At 34.7% G+C, this 24,929-nt stretch overlaps 1 protein-coding gene across 1 annotated transcript in view; it reads right to left on the reverse strand.

The window, feature by feature from the left end:
- Positions 1-1,608: 1,608 nt before the first annotated feature.
- GFRA1 (GDNF family receptor alpha 1) overlaps positions 1,609-24,929 on the reverse strand; it is a 255,798-nt gene continuing 232,477 nt past the window's right edge. The window contains exons 8-9 of the mRNA XM_014053008.2: positions 2,696-2,749; positions 1,609-2,118 (exon numbers count right to left, since the gene is read on the reverse strand). Coding sequence (XP_013908483.2) covers positions 1,948-2,118; positions 2,696-2,749 — 225 coding nt within the window. The 3' untranslated portion in view covers positions 1,609-1,947. The remainder of the gene's footprint in view (positions 2,119-2,695; positions 2,750-24,929) is intronic.

Consider the following 24,929-nt stretch of genomic DNA (forward strand, 5'->3'; position numbering starts at 1 on the left):
TTAACATAATATGGAATGCCTTCAACAAATGTCAGAAAGAACCACACAAAGCCCATTTTTCAATACATACATGAACATGGCATACATAAAGTTATATCTTGCCATGGTCACAATATGTACATTTCAATTGAAAAATGGTACATTTAAAAATGTACCAAGTCAGGAATAATTTTCTCACATTAAATAATACTTGGTTATGGAGAATGTATGTTTGTGTACGCATGCGTATAATGCCCACATGGAAAGTTGAGAACATCTGGATCAGTATTATTGGGATTTTAGACAACATTTATCAATTCTTAACATTGGTTTAGCAACAATCGGATTCAATTGTTGTACTGGTTCCGGTGCAAGGTAATTTTTTGGGCAAGTACCCCTGTCCAGAGGATTAAATGCTTACCAAAGCTGATATATTTGCATGTTCAAAAATAAGTGGATAGAAAATTTCATATACAGGAAACTATTATGATCTATTGAATGCTATGTGTTCACATCTTTATTGGTTGCATCTCTGAAAATATGGAAACATGTTACAGCCTTCTGCCTGTGCTTATGGATTTCTGTACTGAGTCAAGAAATTAAAAGCAAAAAATTATACTTATATTTATCTAAGAGTAAATATTAATAGATATGGTGGTTTTTTTAAATAATAAAAATTCAATACTTTTTACTCATTCACCAGTTAAATAATTAAATTTTATAATTACAGAAAGGTCAACAATGTTAAAGTTGAAATTCTTTAACAAAAGCAAGTTTCTATTTTTTTAAAAAATATATCCTCAGAAAGATAAACAAATTTTGCACTACTGTAATATTCACAACAGTTGCTTCTTCTTAATGTAGTTTTAAGTACCTTTCTTAAGGCTGAATTAGCATAACCACAAAAATAAAAATAGCATTAGAAAGTTTAATATTATTTTATATTTCTGCAGAAGTTTTGAAGAAAATATGTGTATTATAGTGCTATGATTTACAATGGCTTCTCATTTTAGACTGCAAAACTACATACATATACAAACATAGAAGAGAATGCTAAAACAGCAAAATACTGGTAGCCAAACATGAATAAGTTAAATTTTAAAAAAAAAACCCTTACAGGAAGACGTTTATAGCATGTCAAAAGCCTGATCCACAATCACCTCAAAATACGTTTAACTTACTGTTTTTCAATTTAAAAGACCCAAATCTGCCAAGAGGCAATTTATGCAGGGTGTTCTTTGCCTGCTCTATAGCCTCTTATCTACAAAGGGAACAATGAAAAAAATCTTGTAATGCAGTCCATCCAGGGTGTAGGATTTCAATACATACAATTTCAAACATTTCTAAACTGGGTCCCAATGTATCAGGGATAAACATACCATTACATTATTAACCATTCTGGCAATGGTTCCAAGTTGTTAGAAACCATGGTTTGTCCCCAGATTCTATCTGAGTAACCTTGAAATAACTGAAACCTACAATCACCATATGATGGTGTATAGTAGATCCCATCCATTTTAATGGGTTTGGCAAAGGAAAAAATACCTGGGTGACAAATACAAAAAAATTAGAACTTTAAGAGTCTGATTTATTTCTTCTTGGTCCAGGTTAAAACAAGTGGGGGGGGGATGAGGAAGAGAGAAAAGAATAAACCTTGAATGGTTTACACATGCAAATTATTCGTCTCTTTTCAAACATTGCCTGTTCAAAGCCCTACTCCGTTTGGAATGTGGGTGTCGTGTCTAGTGTATGCAAAGCTTCTAAGAACCTTTCCTTGAAAATATAAAATAATAGTAACGATATAATATGATGATAATGACAACAACATTGATCCAGTCCTATTTTTTAGCAGAGCATTTCAACTGAATTCCTAGAACTGTAATTTTCGGTCAACAACAGAAGAGGATAGAGGATAGACAGATCAATTTCTTTTTCTTTTCTTTTCCTTTCTTTTTATGGGTCCTTTTGTTAAAGCAGATACAAGGTTTCTTCTGAACGTGGGCACCAACAGAATGGGAGTGCAATCACCAACAGCAAAAGAAGTGTGCTTGACCTGACGCTTACACGAAGAGAAGATGAATGATCAGAAGATATGTGACTGGTGGAGCCTCCTGCCACACTTTCCTTCCCAATTGCATTCTGCAAGAAAGAAAAAAACTCCTTCAATTGTCACTTTGTATTAGCACCTCCTGGCATATTTTACTGTTCTTGTCATTCATCCTACATTCACAGGTCACTATTCTGTCAGCCATAAAATCTGATCTGCTATGTTTAAAGGTCTTACAAAGAGCCATGTGATTACATGTTCTTCCCGATTATGAGCTAATTACATTGCACAGATCAAGGGCAATTACCATGTGACCTACAAAATCACAGTCTGCTTAAGAATTAAAATATCATTACCATGGTTGAAAGTGAATAGCTATTCTGGCAGGAATACACCCACCCCTCCTAAACATATATCTCCACGTAAAAATAATTGAAATTATTTCAAATGACTTGAGCAGATGTACCTCAAAAATCAGACCATAAAGACAGCTGAAATCGCTAGGCTGTCAAACCAAAAAATGAGGAATAGAATCGCATTCCCAAACTTGGAACAGGAAATTTCTCCTCAAAATAACGAATTTGAAAATTTTTAAAACAAATATTCTGATATTGTTCAATGTTATAATAGTGTCAGAAAGAATTGCAGCAATAAAATGCAAGAACTTACCCCAGTCACACAGGGTTCTGTTATTATAGATTCATTGAAACTCTGCTTTGGTCCCTGTAGAAAAATAAAAAACATTACTACAGGCCTCCTTTTGCTTCCAATATTGGTGGAATACATCACTGAGCTGCATTAAAAGTTAAGTAACCATTTCCAAACCAAAACCATTCCCAAAAGTTAAGTAAACATTTCCAAACCATTTATCAGGAATAGCTATGTATGTATAGAGACCCAGAATTACTATAATGATTGTCTTCTCATTATACTCTATCTGTACAATTATATGTTTGTGTCTTAATAAATTCAATTATTGGTTAATCTTGCCACTGATCCATTTGGAAATAAGGCTGCAATTTTATTTCATGCAGTTGCTAACATTGAACAAAAATACATAGCAATACATTCTGATTAAAAGTACTTTTTAGAGATTTTGGTCACAAATCACAAAGCAAAAAAAAATGTGAAAAAAACATTATAGCTAATGTTACACATATAGTCCTTGACTTATGATTGGTTGTTTAAAAATAATTCAAAATTATGATGGTCTCGGAAAGGATGCTTTACGAGCCATATAGCAGTTCCAGCTGTCATAAAATGCCAGTAACATGTCTATATTATGGATGTTTGGCCTGAATTTTGTTTCCATCATGTTGCCAAGAACCCTGTGATCACATGATCGTCATTTGCAGTCTTCCATGCCAGCTTCCCAAAAACATCAATTGGGAAGTTGGAAGGAAGTTTCCAAGTGAAGTGGACAAAGAGGAATTGAAAGCCTTCTGTGAGTTGAAATCTCTTTTTTGTTCTCAAAGAAAATAAAGACTGGTATCTCACTTTGCTCAATGACCAAGATTCTGGTCCCAATTGTAGTCACATAGACAAGGTCTATCTTATATAGTATTCAATAACCATCTAACCAAGGCATTGGCAAATATAGGAGTCTAATGATAAATTTGATATACGAAGGATGGTTCTCTTGAAAGAAGAAATACTAATAGCTTCTTAGCTCTTTTTATTCCAATCATATAATTCAGAAGCATTGTTTGGGCTAAAGCAACACCATTATATCACTATGCTTTCTGAAACATCACTACATGAAATCACCATCTGGCCTTCTGCCATTTACATTGGCAAATAAGCTCTTCTTACATGCTTATTTTTTAAAATTTATTTTTAAGACAAAAAAAGGAGGGAAATACCTAGGAGATTCCACAGTGTCTCTTTTCTTAGACAGTTATTTTATTCCCCTACAGTGCATCTCATATTGCAGAATTTCTTTTCCATGATTATTTTTTATTTGGGGCCTTAGGATAGGTTGCTTTTTTCATTTACAGAAAAAATTTTCTGAATCTTCCTCCTACATGAACCTGGTAGCAGTAGATTTCACAGCTAGCCTTATGAACTAATCTGATCCTAAAATTTACATTCTGTATTTCAAATTCTTACTCCAAGATAATAATCAGAATCCTTATTCCCAGTGTTCCTACATCAGATGGTAGTTTATTAATGATCTGCCTTTTTCAAAACCCCATTGGAAAGTCTGCATAATATCATTTAGTTGATAGAAGCCTGAGTGATGATGCAATAATATTAGAAGGTAGCATTACAGGCTAATTCTGCTGATTGCCAGGAGTTCGAGTCTGAAAGTTGACTTCCATTCTGCCAACGTTGATAAAATGAGAAGCCAGATTGTTGGGGTAATATGTAAATCATCCCAATTTGACTCTATAAAATGCTTATAGAGGGCTACAAAGCACTGTGAAGTGATTGATAAGTCTAAGCCAGTGTTTCTCAATCTTGGCGACTTTAAGTCCTGTGGACTTCAACTCCCAGATTCTGGGAGTTGAAGTCCACAGGACTTAAGTCGCCAAGGTTGAGAAACACTGGTCTAAGCTATAGCTATTTTGCTAGATAAAATAAATATTTTGCTACATGTTAGTATTTCTAGCATACTGATTTTTTTAAATGCCAAGCATATTTCGAGCATAAGTGTATATCAATATTAAAGAGTCGTGTAGTTAATTTTCTTTTTCAATGCTATGTCTACAGCATTTATTTTTACATCTCTTTGGGGTTTTTTGTGTGTGGATATTTTCATCTTTATTGTTTAAAACATGGCTGTATTTAATTATATTCCATCAACTGATTTGGTTAGATCTTACCAGTATTAATTGAATGGCAATAAATCAACCAACCAAGTAGATCAAGTGTTATTTTATTAACAGGATTAAATGACTGTTATGGTATTTAATTTCGTATATGAAAAAAGATATTGGCATATAAAAACAATGGAAGTTCTTAAGGAAAGGGTTGGGACAAAAGCCCCCACATAAGAAAAATGATTACTTTTCATTCTAGAATAACAATGACCTCAGAAAAACCAGGAAACTATTTTTTCCTGTAAATAATACCACTTAGACAAAGAGAATAAAGGGTCACCCTAATCTCTTTACTTCCTGAACATTTTCAGTTGGGGGAAAAAGTTAGCTTCTAAACGAAGATGTTACATGCCAAGCTTCAAATTGGACAAGTACATTTTACTGCTGACTTACAAAGCTGCAAAAAGCACTTATAATGGAAAAGCTGGCAGGGACTGTTATACTAAAAGGTATCAGCCTATCCCTAAATCACAAGTAATAGGGAAAAGTATAAAAGAATATACGACAATTCTATACTAGAAGTAAAATATCTCTTTTTTTGGTCCAATTATAGGAGATCCTGGACAAAGAACCTGAAATATTTCTAGTTCAAAGAATAATAAGCATTCACTTGTATGGCCTTGCAGATTAAGCAAATTCACTCAAGTGCTGATTAAAAGACTAAATATACATACATTCATTCACAGCAGATATTAAACATAAAGAACTTCACAAATAATTACATATCACTCACATACATACATACATACAGTACATACACAGTATACTAGAGCCAGTGTAGGTAGTCATTACAATACAAAGTAGGAATAGCAAGACTCAGGTTTAAACCTTCCTTAGATGCAGAAGTTGGCTAGGTGACTTTGGGTCAGGCATCACTCTTTCAACCTACACTGCAAACTCAAAAAAATATATATCTAACAATTTACTCTAGATTGCCCTGGTAGAATACACTAGTCCTTGGCATACTGCAACCATCATACATATGAATCAGTTTCCAAGTATCTGAATTTTGATCACATGACCATGGGAATGCTGCAATGGTTGTGTGAAAAAGTCGTGTCACTTCTCCAATGCTGTTGTAACTTTGAATGGTCACTAAATGAACTGTTGTAAATCGACTTACAACATAAGTACTACCTGTGTAATCCATGACCTTTAATGAAAGGCTTTCATCCTGCAGTGGCTTGATTAGGGCTAACAATAATATAATATATATCAAGCACAAAGAGAATGTGGGTAGAAAAAGAAAGGCTTAAACAGTGTAATTACTCAGATGAAAGTAAGATTATTTTTAATATTTATAAATTGATATTTAATTTGATATTTAATTTTGGTATTTATATCTTTACTTCACCAATTCAGGACAGTTAAAAAGAGATTTATTAGTTAAGATTGGCTATTCCACAGAACTTTTGAATTTGCTGTGCGTAGAGATGTTGAGTTTTTGATAATGTAGTTCTGCTGGGATTATTCTACTGGCACATCAAAAATCCAAATTTTTAGCACAGGCATTACTAAATGGAAGAGAGACTTTGCTGAAACGAATAACAGCTTTGCATTGATTGATCAGGATTCATTTCCTAATGTGAAATCTAGTTACAAATCCTCTGAAAGCCATTTTTCCCCATCTTTTAATTAAAAGTTTTTACATAAAAAAACAAATTGCTTCCTGGATTGAAAATGGAAATGCCTTACATATAGCCACTATGGTGAATGTATAATTAGTTAAGTATTATGAAACAAAATCAAACTATCAAAGCTTAATTCCCTTAAAACTCTTCAATGTTGTTAGACAATGGAAACAAAGCAATAACTTTGTTAATACAATTCAGAAAGCGCATTCATTAGGCTCTGTCCTCTCAGTACTGAATTATGATTATTTTAGTATCGAAAGATGAAGTAAGGTCAGGAATACATAAGGGTGAAAAATAAATACAACGCTGCAAATAAATCTGCAAACTTGCAGGCAAACTAAACAATCTCAAGAGGGCCAAGAAGTATGTATGTTTTAACACAAAGGTCTGATGCGGAGACCTTCTGCTAAAATGATACTGATCTTCTAGAAGAATTGGAAGAGCAAGAAGAGTTCAGGGAATTGAAAGCATTGCTGTAACAGATCCTTCTGAACAAATGTTCTTACCATAACTGTGCTGTCTCATAATCCCCTGTATATTACTGTTATGGAAGTGCCTAATTACCAGTCCTGATTCAAATTTAATAACAGAGTTGGAAGGGATATTCGAAGTCTTCTAGTCCAGTCTTTTAAAATCCTCCAGGGATGGAGCACCCACAACTTCCATTCTACTAGGTATTTGTCCTCATTGTTATGAAAATTTTCCTTAGTTCTAGGTTGCTTCTCTCTATTCCATTGCTATATTCCCAAATTTTGCACTCTATAAAATTAAAAGTATTTCAAAGTTGAATGTTTTTCATACAACTTATTACCTGAACATCACTTTTCCTCAAATCTGGGATAAAATTCTCCCAGATAATTGACCACAGACAAACAGAAATAACAAAAAGCTAATATTTTGTTTTGGTGGTTTTAGCATCATGTGTTTTTAATGACAGCTTTATGTAGAAATTCAGTAACTCATAATATTGTGCCTGCCAATATTAAAGGCACAGTTACAGTAAAGGTTCACCTCGCACAAATGAGCTAGTCGTTCCCAACTCTAGGGGGCAGTACTCATTTCCGTTTCTAAGCCAAGAAGCCAGCGCTGTCCGAAGACATTTTTGTGGTTATGTGGCCGGCATGACTAAATGCCGAAGATGCATGGAGCACTGTTATTTTCCCATCAAAAGTGATTCTTATTTTTCTATTTGCATTTTTATATGTTTTCGAACTGCTAGGTTGGCAGAACCTGGGACAAGTAACAGGAGCTCACTCCATTACGTAGAACTAGGGATTCGAACTGCTTAACTCTCTGATCGACAAGCTCGGCATCTTAGCCACTGAGCCACCACATCCCGTGTTACAGTTACAGTTGGCGAGTAAAAAGTTAGCAACCTTAACTACTTAAAAATGTTTTTTTAAGTGTATTTTTTCCTTTAGTCACCCTTTGTATTCATAGACAATGATGATACATAAGTCTATGGGATTTTTTTTTTGATTAAAAAGATTTACTAAACACCCAACCTGTTTTTTTAGCAGCAGGACCAAAGCAATAAACAGAAAAAAATGCATCTGAGTGCAAAAATGCAATCAGTTTAACTCTTCTGCTTTTTCTAGCTACCAGCTGCATCCATCAGACTTGTCAACAGTATATTCTCATTTGTCCAACAACACGTTACAATGTACATTGCATTCAACTGGAAAAAAACCAAATCAACCGTATATCAGGTGCAAAGACCAATAAAAGAGAATTTGATTCAGAATAAAGCGATCTTGAATTCAGAGCCATAGGGGCGAAGCACAATGCTTTTTAAGCTATGAAGGCCAGTCACCTGAGTTTTTCAGTACTAAAAAGATCTGCTCCCTTTTGGATTCTGAAAGAGTTCATTTGCAAGTCCATAACTGGAGCATGAAAATTGCATACGGTCAATTTACCTAAGAGTGTATCCACCTGCAAATTTACTTGGAAGTAATTTCTTTTGAAATCTACTATTTATGACTTGTTTTGAAGTAATGTATTTAAAAAGCTGGGTTGTAAGAATGCTTCGTAAGTCCCAAGAGTCATGTTTATTCAAAAGTATCTCACTTATTTCAATAGGGCTGACTTCAAAATAAGTATGCTTACAATTGTAGCCTTTCTTGGAAGTAAGAAACACTGATTAATTTACAAGTCAAACTAAGTTGAGATCTCACTGGCCTTTATAGTAGCATGTTTACATTAGCTTTGCCTTATACATAAAAGAGTAATGTAGACTCTTTAAAGTAATCACCAAGCAGCAACTCAAAGACTGTTCTACTACTTTAAACCAACAGCTGTTTTCTTATTTTCCTTTTTCTTTTGTCCACTGTTCTGCTTGCTATGGCAACAGGGGATCAACGCCTACATTGTAAACTTAGTTACAATTCAACTGGGAAATCCTTATTATTATTATTTTTATTTTACCAAAATAGCTATTATTGAATTGATCTATACTTTCAAAGATGGCAGGCACTTCTGAAATATTTTTATACCTCTCAAATGTTGTTATTTACCTCTTCAGCGGGACAAAATACAAGGTCCTACTGCTACCAAAAAAAACCAAAAAAACCCCAGCTTCAAAATCTTTTGGTATTTAGAGTTTTCCAAGGGATTCAAGAATTCAACAACTGTATTCATTGGTGATGCTAGTAGTAACAGGAGCATCTAATGGGATTATTACCCTCACCAGTATGGTTAAAAGGGAATGACTAAAGATAAAGAACAAATGAAGGACAGGAAAAACCAAATGGAAAGAATTCCAAATCAAAACCTGGAAGAAAACAATATGTTGTGAAGAAAACTATATGGACATAATGGAAACAACATAATTGAAAGCCAAAGGATGAGACACTCCAGAATTCTACAAGATCCTTATTGAAAAAATATCCCTGAAATTTCACAATGTGACCTGGAGGTGATGACCAAATCAAAATAACCTTTGAACTATTTAAAGCTCCAAAAGAGGCATTTACAATGCTAACATCTTTATATCAAGGAATAGTGTAGAAGAGATTCTGGGTTATTTTGCTCCATGTAGCTACAGAAAAGATGGGAAATGCACAAGAAATTGCAGTATTACTGAAATGCAATATGCAAAATTTTGCCTTAGAATCACAGGGACGGCAGTCAATTAGAAAAGACGTATAATAGATTTAATATGTAATTATTGCTATGAGACTATTATATGAGCAAACATGAAAAGACTGAAATACTTACAACAGAGGAATGATTAGTAAAGATGAATTAATAGCAAAAATGACGAAATTAACATATATGATTAGAGAAAAATCAACAACTGCATTTATTAGTCATTGGAAACCCCTTTATGGACTTTTTGCTGAAAAAAAGAAAAAAATGAACCTATGGTTAATGGGTTTAAAGATTACAAAAGGTAGCTTATTTTAAAAAAGAAGAAGAAAGGTATAATGTAACCTTAGAAAGAGAGAACAAAGTAAAATAATCAGTGTCAAGACAACTGAAGACTTCCTCTTTATAATATTTCCTTTCCTTTCCTGTTTTATTTTTCCACTATGTACTAGTTTTACTTTGTTATCTTTTTTTTTCTCTTACAGTTTTATGGTGTAACAAGATTCTTTAATAAAAAATATTTTTAAAAAAGAATCACAAAGAAAAGTAAAGGCATATATGGAAAAACAGCAAATGCACCAACAGATTTCAGAAAAGACATAAGAAAAGATACCTAACGTAAGATTGATAATAGAGAGAGTAAGAGAACCTAACAAGGAGGTTTATCTTTACTTTCCTGATTACACCAAGTCTTTCACATATTTCATGCCAAAACGTGCAATAAATTAAGGCAAATGGTTGTTCCTCTGAAGAACCTTTAGAATCAATAACAAAGCAACAATAAGAATTGAGTCAAAAAAGAGTTGTTCACCACAGCAAAGGGAATAAGACAAATAAACATTAATTTGTCCAATTCTCCATTAAAAATTGAGATTAAAAACAGGAATAATATGAGATATGGAGATGATAACACTTTTTGATTTCAAAGCCTTCATTATGAAATTTAAAATATAAAATAAGAAGATAATTATCCAAGGACCACGGGAATGTTTTGAAAAAGCTACAAATTATATCTAGAACGAGGTTGTGGAAGCTTGCCTTTGTTCAGCCAGGGAGTGGATCTGATCTGATAAATAAAAACTACATTTTGTCTAAGAAAACCATGATTTTCTACCTAGAAGTCCACCAGCACTTCATAATGTTCACTTGAATCACATGTACCAATGAGATTTATTCCCTATATAATCCCATCTAGACAACAGAATTTATGAATATATATTTTTAGAATTTGGAGATTTTTTAAAACCAAAAAGTAATTGGATTAACATTTAATGCTAGATCCTAAATACTGCTGACACTAAAACTGTTTAGTTATTTACCACTGTACCTCTTGTATGTGGTGACTTTCGACATACTGCATAACTATTTTTTTATAATCAACAAAATTAAATATAATGTAATATAATACAAAAATTCTGCTAATATTGCTGTGATTTTTTAATTTGACATAACACATTTCTAGCATCACAGGGTGTCCCCCCCTTGATAATGAAATAATTTGGATTCAGCTTCAGTGCAATCAGAAATTACTTTAAAGTGCAACATTTATTAATACAAGGCAGTACATCAAAACTTTATTAATTGGAGACAAGAGCTGACGTCGCAACGACATGGCATGTGATCTTGCAGCTCCGAGATCGCAGTCGATACTTTTGCTGCTGGACGGTCCTTTGGACCTAAACCATCCTGAAGAGATGGTGACAAGGAAAGGTACATCTTGCTGATCTCAAGGACACTACAAAGTCCCTGATTGTTCCAAGAGAATCTCTTCTTGCTGGCAACAGAAGTGCAGCCAAAAGCTGCTGAAGTTGGGACAGCTCCGGAACGGGAGGAAAGCGGAACGAGAAAGTGTGTCCATCTGGTGAGGAAATCTTATTGTTATAAAAGAGACTGCCCCCCCCCCAAAAAAATTAAAGCTAAATTAAATTTGAAAACAGAAGAAAATTAGCGCTGAAATTAAGCAGTGTATTATCTTTTTATTATTATTTATTATTATTATTATTATTATTATTATTATTATTATTATTATTATTTTCTTTTATGGTTGGAATCTTTGCAAATATTTACTATTTTTTAAAGTAAACTGATTAGTTTTTGTTCTTCTACTTCTTTTTTTAACCTATGGATTAAAATCTTTTTCTTTATTTTTATAATACTGGTTTGGATGGTTTTTTTCTATTTTGCTTCACTTAAGAACTTTGTTTCTTTTAAACTTGAAATATAAAGAAGATATAAAAGGAATACAAAGAGGGTTGTAATATCACAGGGAAAGGAAGTAACACTGCCACTTGGAGGCTGGAGACTTGAGACCTGGAAACATTGCCCTTTCTTTTTTCACTTTGATCATTTTGACTTTGCACTTCAAGGTTCTTCAGCTTGTTTATAGAGAGTGATGAGAAGAAGATCATGGGTTGTTGATACAGGTGCTCTTGGGAGCTTCATTGGCAGCTGGAGAGAAGTGAAAACAAAGCCTTGTTTTGAAAGATTATAAAAGAACTTGAGTCAAACCTAACAAAAAGTTTTGAATGCTAGAGTGGCAGTGTTTACCTGTTGGAAGAATGGCACAACATCAAAACAAAACCTTAACAATGCAAAATATTATGTTTGAAATTCAAAAATTATTAGAAGTAACAGAGAAAATTGAGAAGAGATTGGAAAACATAGATTGCAAAACAGTAAAATTTGATGGAAAATTGAAGATGTTCATCAAATGGAAAAAGTGGAGGTTAGAGTCCTAAAAACTGAAGGGAAAAATGAACAAAGAGACAAGATAATTGTTGATACCATCAGTGAACTGAGTGTGTTGGAAATGGAAAGAGTGGCATATGGAAAGGGGAGATAGATGGACAGGAGCTCTACCCAAGATTTCAAGGTATAGAAGAAGAAAAAAGAGAAGAATTGATGGATCTAAGGAGAGAAATTTTGTCAGAAGCACTATTGATAACCAAAGATAAGGTGATTAAAGAAGCAGATGGAGGGTTTCGAGATTATATAAGATATGCTACAAGCAACAAGTTGCAAAGAGAAGTGCATACAAATCTTATTAAGGAAACAACCAGAAGACTAATCCCACAAATGGCAAAAGACATAAGACTGTACTATTACTGGAAAGACACAGATTGATATATGAAAGCGTATAATAATTTTTTTTACTTAAATTTAGAGCATTATGTAAAAAATAAAGTGATAATTGATATAGTTAGATAAATAATTGATAATGATAATGTATACATATGTATTGGTTTGATAAGAGGAAATTTGATATAAATTGCAAATGGTATCTACAAAAGGAAGTTTAGAAATTCTGTTATGTATGAAAGCTTATAATAAAAAATTAAGTCAAATTTAGTTAAAAATAATGTATATATATATATGTACTGGTTTGATAAAAGGATATTTGATATAAATTGGAAACAGTGATTAAGAAAGAAGATCTAGAAACTTTGTTATTAAATATAATCATTTTTTAAATTTAGAACATGTCATAAAGATGTAATGTTACCGGATGATAATGGAAACAGTCAATGGAATGCAATTATGTGGTTTTTCTTAAAATTTTAGAATATTTTATATAAATGGATGTAAAAACAATTATAGTTAAATGAAGGTTGAGGTATGATGATAGTAATATATATAAATATATTTGATTTAAATCATATAACAATATGAATTGTAGGTGATGACTGTGGAAGGGATGCATGAAAGATTTTTGTAACCAATTGACACACTTTCTACAACTTGTGATGGAAGATGGTTTTGTGGTGTTTTTTTTGCGTTTTGTTTGTCTGTGTTTATTCAAAAATAAAAATAAAATCTTTAAAAAAAACTTTATTAATTAAAACCACATGGAACAAAATTACATACATAATAGCAATAGCACTTAAGACTTATATACCACTTCATGAAGCTTTACATAATTCTCTAAGCAGCTTAACAGAAACAGCATAATGCCTCCAAGAATCTGGGTTCTCATTTTATGGTCCTTGTGAGGAGGGAAGGCTGAGCCAACCTTGAGCTGATCAGGATCGAATTGCTGGCAGTGGGCAGATTTAGCCCGCAATACTGCATCTTAACCACTACACCACCACGGTTCCTATAAATAAATACCAGCACTAATCAATGGTAGCAATTCATACCTCAAGCTTTTTCAAGCTTATAGAAAGCCACCAGCGGAGGGCATTGGCTATTCTAAAGTACAAGCCTCCTCCTCTCTCAATATCCAGAACTGGGGGAACGATGGTAGGTTATTTCAATATATGCACTGCCAGGCAATATTTGAGCTGCATCAATTGAAGTTTGTGTTGGTCTTCATCTCCTGCAATCTCAATAAATATTGGTCTCTAGTAGCCGCTATTTACATTTTAAAAGGGAACACTAAATGCTTACGGAGACATTTAATGTCATGTCTACTTTTGCTTTTTTCAAATAATTTTTTTCTCATTGCTAGCATGGCTGTTTTTGTACTTTATTGCTCCTTTCTTCCACTTTCCTTCTCTTTCACCTGTTTCTTTTCCATTAATGTCAGCCATTAATCTCTGCTTCCTTATGCTTCCTTTCCATCTATCTCAACATTCTCTGTCAAAGGAGTCAAACGTACTCTATAATCAGAAACCACCAAGCTTGTACTTGGAATAAATTTACTTACTTTCTGTCAAAATGTGCATTTCCTATGCTCAGGCACGCATTCTTCTTTTGGTTACCGATTCCAATCTCAATTATAAGTCAGCCATAACATTAGTAACATTTACCATTTTTCTGTCAAGCTATCATCCTCTGATATAATTTGGATAGTCATAAAGTAATGTTTAGCAAGCCTTGTAATTTTCATATAATGAATCTGAAGATCAGCCAATGGAATTGCATCAGATGCAATTTTTGTCAGTGAAAAGAAAAGTGTGATGCAAATGAAAGCACTGAAGGAAAACTTGTATGGGTCTTGCATGATTTGATGGATGTATCAGTATTCATTCTGTTTAGTTTTGTTTTTAAATTTCAAAAAAAGAGCAGAAGTTTCTATGTTTTAGGGCTCAAATAGCTGTCTATAAAAAAGCCAGCAATCTCTTTGAAATGTAAGTTTGTACTATGAGGTGCTTTGAATTAACATGCTGAAAATGTACTTAAGTCGATTCTCACATTAAGATATGCCAGCAAAAGTTAATTGTAAGTTCTTCCACTTGTATGCTGTGACATGTGCAAACAGGGTGCAAGTTTCAATAGAATTTATAGACCAGTGAAAAAAGAGAAGTAACACATGAAGACTGATGAAGAAAAAATTCTTGTGTGTTGTTTATAGCAATAGGACTTATATACTGCTTCACAGACCTTTACAGGCCTCTCTAAGGGTTTTACAGAGTCAGCATATTGCCCCCAACCATCTGAGTTCTTTTTTTACTGGTCTCAGAAGGATGTGAGTCAAGCCAGTGAGAATTGAACTGCTGAACTGCTGGCAGCTGGCAGTCAGTCAGAAGTACCCTGCAGTACTGCATTCTAACCACTGTACCACCACAGCTCTTATAAGTGGTTAAGACTGAGTACTCTTCCTTCTTGAAGTATTGGAACACATCAAGCTCTTTTGACAATTTTGGAACAATTTTATATTCATTATCTGAATATATATTTGTTCTATATTAATAAATGTCCATAATTCTATCATTGGAAGCATAATCTAATAAACCTTGATTCTTACTTTTGTTAAAGATATGACAGATCTATTGGGGAAAATGTTTTACCTTTTTTTCTTATTTTAAAAATGTTAGATTTTAACTTGGAGGGGGAAAGTGTTTTGATATGCCTATTTGTTCTCTTGAAAACAATGTCATGCTTTATTATTGGATATTTCTTCAACTTCCAAATATTAATCTAAACCATTAAAATTTTTCAGTGGTTTCCTATACAAATATCAAGCCCATTTAAACAAAAATCAGATAGATGTTGCCCCTTGCTATGAAATCAAAGCCCCAAAGGTCATCTTAACCAATTAGACTTGGTCCATTGACCAAAGGTTGAGATGAACCTTGCTTGGGAAAAGTTCTAATACATCAATGCAAATATAGAGTTATCCCTTTCTTAGCGTTAGGTGAAAAACACAGAATTTGTTTATGGGATAACATATAAACCTCTAAGTGTAGCCTCCAAAGTACTGTTCAGTTGCCATTAATTTTTAGTAAAATAACTTGCAACTGAATATATGGTTTTGATAAATCTGAAGAGAATGGATCCACATATCAATAAAATAGATAAGATTTTGGTATTTTTTTAAATTGCATTGGCCCTATAACCATCTTTTTTGTCCCATTATACATTCTACAGGGGTATTACAGCCACTGACTCAAAAAAATCGTGTACCCACAGCATTAAGCAATTCCAACTTCACATTAAATAGCAAAAAGGTTAAAATCAAGTTCCCAAGAAATTCAAGGCATGTGCTTCACCATTCAGAGCAATTTTGTCCCACAGGACAAGTAAAGAAATTGCCTAAAAGGAAGACAATTACAGCAGTGTGGGACATACTATAAATCATTTATGTTGCACCTTTAATCTACAAGGTGCTGTGTAATATAATATTGTACTCTTCAATTACTTTCTTAAAGTTTGATACAAAGTAGATCAAAATGGCATTGATAAAAGTAACAACGAAGGCCACTTTGAGGCCCAAGAGAATGGGATGGTTTGAGCACCGATTAATTTATTAGAACAAATAGATACAATCTTATTAACGCAGAAGAGGAACACAACAAATAACATTTTAGGTTTCCATTCATTTTAAAAGTCAGAAGACGAAAGTGGGTGGCAATCTATGTGCTCCAGGAGCTGAATAGCAATTTGGGGAGTGGGAAATGAGCTGGATTAATGCTAAAATCTCTTATTCAGCTAAGGCAACCGATTGGAACACACTACAAAAAAAGGTCACGGGGATGAAATAAACATGATTTATTTCCAGTCATTGATTGTAAATGCATACTGAATATTACAGGCAAAGAGTAAGACAGTTTAAAAGCAGAATAAAAATTTATTTATGTGGAGAACATTAGCAATACACTAATGGCTTTTTATTAAGAGTGTATGTTAAACACTTCAGTTAAATGTCTGCACTTGACTTACTCTTTCGTAAATGAGATGGTGTCTGTAAAGGTTTTGGCATCCTATGGAAATCAGACCAAGATGGGGTTTTCTAGGTAGTCTGGCTACAGAGTGAGGTAATTCTAATGTATAAGTGCAGACTTATAAAGTTCTATTTTAACATTCATAGATACAACGATATGTTTATCATTTATTACTGTGGAAGGGAAACTGTGGTGAGATATTACACTTCAGCATGCATTACCATTCTCTCCCTTTTTAAAATGAAAGACAAACAATTCATGATGGTACTTATGGCTGTTGTGTTTTTTTAGCTTAAAAGAAAGTAAATGTATTGTTATGCTACACTGTCAGCCATCAAAAAGTACAGAACACAGCTCTGGTTTGTCATTCCCAGAAAATATAAGAAAGATCAACTAACAGTCCTATTTTTAAATTAGAAGGTTACTTTTCTTTCTTATACTCTCTTTCGGGCAGGGTAAGGACTCGTACAAGCTTTTGAGCTTCACAATAGTTGTCAGCTACCTCAAATCTGCTTTGGCAGTCTTTAAATCAGACTTTCACCTTGGGTGATAATGTTCAACAAATACAATTATCACTTGAGTTAGGATGAGAGCAGCTCCAGACTTTCAAACTTCTTAGAGGTGTGGATTCCTTGTGATCCCTACTTTTACATTTCTTTCAAATGGGAGAGTTGGTGAAGTTATAGGAAGATCAATAGAAATGATCAAAGGACCGAAGCAGCTCCCAGTGAAGAAAAGTTACAATGTTTGAGTTAGTGGGTTAGTTTAAAAAAAGAAACGCAGCAAGTGAAGGATAGTCTTGAGTTCGTACGCAGCTTTGTCAGTCTTATGCATGCTTAAGTGGATTTGGATTTAATGAAATTTTCTTCCATGAAAATGGGGAGAGAACCAGTTTGACAAATTTGATAATCAAACAAGTTCTGCTCTATCGCTTAAACATACAAAACAACAGATAAAAGAAGAAACATACTATTGGGAAAGCAAATCCAGTTTTTTCACTGGTTCTCACTGACATAAACTCTCATGTCAGTGGAAAAGCAAATGTTAAATAGCAATAGCAGTTAGACTTATATACCGCTTCATAGGGCTTTCAGCCCTCTCTAAGCGGTTTACAGAGTCAGCATATTGCCCCCAACAACAATCCGGGTCCTCATTTTACCCACCTCGGAAGGATGGAAGGCTGAGTCAACCTTGAGCCGGTGAGATTAGAACCGCTGAACTGCAGATAACAGTCAGCTGAAGTGGTCTGCAGTACTGCACCCTAACCACTGCGCCACCTCGGCTCATTAAAATGGGAGGATGGAACAGAACAATGTGCATAGAAACTGGTGACAAAATTAGGAATCAAATCAAATCAAACCAAACCTTTATTGTCAATGCACAACATGTGTACAATGAAATGGAATGAACTTCCCTTGGTGCAGCCCCCACTCCCGAAACACAAACACATCTCAATAACTCAATAAATGAAAGAAATATAATCCCTAAACACAAATAAGTAATAACTATTAAACTTAATTGTGGTGTTATGTTGCATTCAGAAGTCTGACAGCCTAGAAATGTTATAGGTGATAAGCAGAGGATCAGTCTACTTAGGGAGACATGATTTCAATATCCTGGAAAGAAAATGGCTAACAAAATTATTTCTTGTCACACACATTTTGACTTAAGTCCATTTTTCTATAATATACAGTGAAGAAAAGAAAAGAAGAGGTGGTGTTTGACTTATGGCAAGTCGCTTAGTGACTATTCAAAGTTAGAAGTACTGGGAGAAGTTACGACCTGGATTTAAAGTCCTGATGGTTGACTCCTTGGTGGTCATGTGACCATACTTGGGTGCTCAACCACTAGTTGCATTTATAACTGTAGGAGAGGTGGGCTTCACATAATTTAACAACTGGTTCGCCTAGTGCAAAACCAAAAATGTGAGCTCATGTGCCTTCCACGCTTGCGTGCAGGTTCAAACACATGGCAATGTCATTTATGTGGCTTCCTGCATACCTTCTCAGGCAGCCACAGTGAGTAGAGCAGGAGAAGTGTGGAAATCAGCTAGGCTGTGTGGGTAGAGTAAGTGAACCAGAAAGTGAGATAAATATGACGGGATAGCACCAGGACGGGGATGGGGGGGTAGGCCCATACATTTCATTTCATTCATTATATTTATATGCTGCCCTTTTCCCCCGAAGGGGACTCAGGGCGGCTAACAAATCAAATCAGGGAAGGGGGGGGGTACAGATAAAAAAATAAAATAAAAACGATACATAACAATACATAATTTAAAAACACACAACAGTCATACCATTCAAGACGGGGGCAACAACTCTTTAGCCCCAGGCCTGTTGGAACAGCCAGGTTTTAACGGCTTTGCGGAAGGCCTGGAGGGTGGTGAGGGTTCGAATCTCCATGGGGAGTTCGTTCCAAAGGGTCGGAGCAGCCACAGAGAAGGCTCTCCTCTGGGTAGTCGCCAGTCGACACTGGCCGGCGGATGGAATTCGGAGGAGGCCTAATCTGTGGGATCTAATCGGTCTAGTGGAGGTGATTGGCAGCAGGCGGTCTCTCAAGTACCCAGGTCCAATACCATGAAGGGCTTTATAAGTGACGACTAGCGCCTTGAAGCGTATCCGGAGACTAATAGGCAGCCAGTGCAGCTCGTGGAGGATAGGTGTTACGTGGGTGAACTGAGGTGCACCCACGATCACTCGCGCGGCTGCATTCTGGACAAGCTGAAGTCTCCGAATGCTCTTCAAGGGCTGCCCCATGTAGAGCATGTTGCAGTAGTCAGAACAGTGGTCGGAACTACCAATACGTGCAAACCGATCCAAACCGGCAGCAGCTCACCTCTGAATTTTGGTCGCAGGACTGTTTTGTGATGATTTTGCTGAAAGTCAGTATTTATTTCTGATTGTTGGCAAAACCAGATCCATAGCAAAGCATTGGTTCATCTAATGGTCATAACATTTACTTAACGACTGCTATAGGAAAGGTCATAAAATCAGGTAAGTCACATGGATGAAATAGGAGATAACTAGGCTGAACCTGAGGGAGGGGTCAAGCATGTTATCAATCTTGAGTCCCTTCTTGTCCATACATGATTTAAGTCCAGCCCACCTTGAATTCCATTGACTCTTATCTGCCTCCAATTTGCTTTGACCTTAGTAGTTCAGATTCTTGTAGCATGCAATAAACCTGGAATGGTTTGAACCACCTTGCTTCCTGATTTCTTGAGCTTGACAGGTGCCCCATTTATCCAAACATGTTTAAATCAGGGCTGCTATGAGGAAACTGAAATATTGAAAACCAGAGAACCAGGTACATCTCTTTGAATCATGTAATCTTTATTGCCAATTCCTAACAACTTGCTTCTAAATATTCCATCTCTCTCTATATATATCAGTGTTTCTCAACCTTGGCAACTTGAAGATGTCCAGACTTCAACTCCCAGAATTCCTCAGCCAGCATTCGCTTCAAGTTGCCAAGGTTGAGAAACACTGCTCTATATCATCTATATCTTTGTCCACTCCTATTTGTTAAAACCAACCTTACTTTTAATTAAATGCTTACAATGCCTGTGATATATCTTCACATCAGGCTTCAGAATAAAATTTCAAACCTTTTTGAACTTTATACCTTTCCTCTGAAAAATACTGCCACGTTTCACTGGTTTAATCATACCATGGTGGTGATATTTATCTAGGCCAGCTTTGTCCTTTTATCAATGATGACATCTCTCATCATAAAAGCAAACGCTACACTAATGTGAGTAGGTACCATTTTCATGAACTTTGCATTTGTGCTGCTGAGTTGTGAGGGTAGAAAGCATTCTATAAAAGCCCAAGGCCAATTGTATTCATGTCATGCATTTTGAAACCTGAGTCCTATTATTCAAATCACCTAAAAAGATCGTGAAAGCTATTTTTACAGAATTAAAGAATTAAAGGCCAAAAAGCACAAAAGGTATGAAAAGGCAAATTTCTTTTATGAATGGTGAAATTTGAATTCTTCAAAGAACAAGAGGCCAATTTCTCTTTAGCCTGACAGATGCTAAAGTGAAAATTGTAAACAGTACTGAATGATTAGAACTTGCATGTAATATATTCTAACATTCAGCATTTCTCTTTGCTGAACTGAATGCCGCACTGTGGTAATATTTAGAGCAGGTAAATAAAGGATACACCTATGCCAATATACAGCTGCAACAGATACCGTATAATTAATTTGGGCTAGTACTTTGAAACAATAGCTATTTAGTAAAAACATTCTCAATTAGCCAAGTGTACCCAACCATGAATCTTATGCCTATATTTAAAAAGATGTTATTTCATGCAATTGTGGGCAATCTGTGACCTTCCTCAACAATTATTGAATTATATAGTTCATATCATTTTTACGGACTACTCAAAAGAAATTCCTATTTAAAAAAATGAGGCAATGTGAGTTGCACAGACTCTTCATCCGCAGGTTTTTGCAAAAATCAAAGCTGTTGGGAAAGCAAATTCTTTCAGCCATGCTAGAATTAGTAGACCTGATTTAACAGCATGTTAAGAAATGCTTAGACTGGAAGGTAGTCACCATTGCCTCAGTACAAGGTCACAAAATATGATGCTACATCAGTATTGTTGTTGCTGTTTTAATTTCTTTGTTTCTTAGTGAAGCAAACCATGACATGTTCTGATAAAACTTGGACTTGCAAGTTCACACAGTGGTGATAATGCCCTACTTTACATGGTCTGTTTTTGACTTGCCAAATCATTGTTAAATAGGCAAAAATGTAAAAAGAACTATTCTCAAAAATATTAAAACATGTACATGAGATTCCTGTATTTCAACCAGAGTCAAATTTCATTCTTTTACAAATATCATTAGATAATCAGAAGTGACAAATACCACTGTCAAAAGTAGAGGCTATTAATTATATTTGTGTGTGTATATAGATGTTTCATTAACATCTTTCATAAACTGAATTTTCAAATATCCAAAGTGTTCTAAAAAATTAAATTTGTTCTGCATGGAAATGTTACAAAACTTAAAATATACTTATTTACCTTGAGCAATTTAAAAAAAAAAAACACTGGAAGACCTAATGCACTTAATTTCCTGTGGTAAATTAAACATATTTTTAATAGAGAGCTGAGGTGGCGCAGTGGTTAAATGCAGCACTGCAGGCTGACTGCTAGATCAGCAGGTCAGCGGTTCAAATCTCACCGGCTCAGGGTTGACTCAGCCTTCCATCCTTCCGAGGTGGGTAAAATGAGGACCCAGATTGTTGTTGGGGGCAATATGCTGACTCTGTAAACCGCTTAGAGAGGGCTGAAAGCCCTATGAAGCGGTATATAAGCCTAACTGCTATTGCTATTGCTATTAATGTTATGTTAAAGTATGCCAGCTTAATTCATTTTCTACCTAGCTAACTATATTCTTATTTGAATTAATTTTTATTTTTGCCAATGTCAATAAAATAATGATTAAAGGAGAAAAATAACCTACTCTCAAAGTACTGTTTATCACTTGAATGAACTAACAATATATGTTTAATTCTGGGCTTGAATTAAGGAATTTTTGGAGTATATATGGAGTTGAGGGTTGATTACTGAATATGACAAGAAGAGTACACAATGGAAGTAAAATATGCATTGAATTATGTCATGGGTTTTTAATATATTTATGGATAGGTTGAATATATAATGAATTCTTGTGGTGCTACTAGAAATAGGGATGACATTATTTACTTATAACATTTATATGCTGTTCCTCTCACTGTCAAGTGACTCTGGATCTAAAATGATAAAAGCATCAAAACATTCAACTTTAAGAATTAAAACATTAAAATTAACCAAGAACTACGGTAGATGAAAAGAGACCAAAGGGTAAATAGGGTGCTGGTGGGATCTTCTACTAATCTAAACATCTCCAAATGGGACACCCCCATTGGGCCCAAGCTGGTTGTGCCAGGACCACATGTGAAGTTCCAATTAAACTGATTTATTGCTTATACTTACGCAGAAGAATCTACTCAACTGATGTCTAGCACTATTTTGGCACTGGATAAGGGTTAATGAAATTCAACAGGTGTTGGACTTTGTTTGTGGCTACATAAAAATTCTAGGCTGATTCTCCTTTTGACCCTGCTCTCAGTTTCTGCCACACTTTTTCCTACAGTTGGCATATTTCTTTGTATTCTTTTATATACAGATGATGCCATGTGGTTAGCTGAGAACCACAATGATTTATTTGGCAAATGTTAGCTTATATGATACAGGTAGTCCTCGACTTAATTTAGTGTTCAAAGTTATAACAGCACCGAAAAAAGTGACTTATGACCATGTTTCACAGTTACAACTGTGAATCATCCCCATGATTATGTGGTCAAAATTCAGATGCTTGGCAACTGGTTCATATTTATGTCCATTTCTGGCTCCAGGGATCACATGTTTCCCTTCTGAGACCTTCTGACCAGCAAAGTTCAAATGTGGAAGCTAGATTCACTTAACAACCGTGTTACTAACTTATCAACTATAGTGATTCACTCAATAACTGTGGCAAGAAAGGTTGTAAAATGGGGGGAAACTCACTTAACTAATGTCTCACTTAACAACTGAACTTTTGGGCTCAAGGGTGGTCGTAAGTCGACGACTACCTGTACAATGAATAGTAGATACCTGAAACTTAAGATACCAAACCAAAGAAGTTGACAGAAAAACAGTAAACCATTGCAATCAATGGCAAAGACCGCAAAATAATAAATTTGTAAACTTTGGCAGAATGTTGCATAGCGGAATGTGCTATGCAATCATGTTTGTGTGGTTAACAAAAATAAAGAGGTAGATCAAAAATGACTAAATGCTCATTGAATGTGGATGAAATACAGAAGTGAATGAACAGTCTGCAAGAAGTATGCTATGGTGATTTGGTTCCATAGAGAAAACGAATGAGGATAGAATTTCAAAAGGAATTTATACAGTAAAGAAAAAATGAATAGACTGAAAGAAAAAGACCATGAACTGTAAAAAAATGAGGCCAGAATTTAAGGAAAAGTGTTACTGAAATCGGAGTAAGCCTGGTTTGCAAGGACAGAAAAGTATGGAGAGATAAAGTGAATGGTGTAGAGTAAATTACTTTTGACTTACTTTATTTGTTTCTTACTTCATTCCTTTAGCACCTTTGGATTAATATTTCTGACTCCTTTTAAGTTCACTACATAATATTTTTTACCCTAAAGGGAACAGAATGATGGGCATCCATGTATGAATATTAAGCCATTAGATTTGTATGGTGAAAAGTTAAAATTTCATAGGAAGTAGCTTCCATGTTAGGCACTGGCTGAAAGATTATCCATTACCATGGAAGCCTATCAGTTTTGCATCAGGATTGTAATAAAGTAGTGAAAACAAATGAACTATTTAATTGAAATGCAACTTTTCCTTAATAGAGAAATGCTGTGCAAACTGCTCTTGGAGAACAATAACAATAAAATATCACTGCTTGTTTTAGAGATGTTCAATAGCTTTTGACAAAATGCTAGTTTTATAAGTACTTACTGCTGCTTTTAAGAAGCACATGTTCATCTTCAAATAAACAATTATTAAGTCATAAAACAAAACTGCATGATTCTTATTGGGGTAATCTGTTTTTACAGTTAGCCATAACATGCTACACTTATCATAACACAATGAAAATGCTTAAGAATTTTAGAATCTTTCTTTTCTCACTCCTCTTAAAATATTCATCATTGATACCCCAATTCTACTATTTTTGAATCTAGTTACACACAAGTGAAGAGTCTTACAAAAAATCCAAATATTATAGGTTATATTTGGTAAAGGGAAACTTAAATATATGGGTAGTCTTTGACTTAAAACATTTGTTTAACAATCATTCAAAGTTACAACATTTTAAAAAGTGACTTATAATCAGTCCTTGCATTTGCGACCATTGCAGCATCTCCATAGTCACATGATCAAAATTTGGGCACTTGGAGCATGTACTTACGATTGCGGCATACTGGGGATATGTGAATGTCATTTGTGACCTTCCCAGCTGACTTACAACAAGCAAAATTAACCGGGGAAGATGGGAGTCACTTAATGAAGACCTGATTCCCTCAAGAACTGCACTGAGTCACTTTACAACTATGGCATTTTTTTTTGTAAAATTGGGGGTGACTCTTTTAACAAATGCCTTGCTTAACAATGAAAATTCTGGTAGCAATTGTAGTTGTAAATCAAGGACTACCTATAAATTAAGATCTTTCTTGGGAATT

Source organism: Thamnophis sirtalis, unplaced genomic scaffold (genome assembly GCF_051295495.1).
Source record: "Thamnophis sirtalis isolate CommonGarterSnake01/CBP01778 unplaced genomic scaffold, rThaSir2_p1.2 scaffold_11, whole genome shotgun sequence".
Taxonomy (NCBI): Eukaryota; Metazoa; Chordata; class Lepidosauria; order Squamata; family Natricidae; genus Thamnophis; species Thamnophis sirtalis.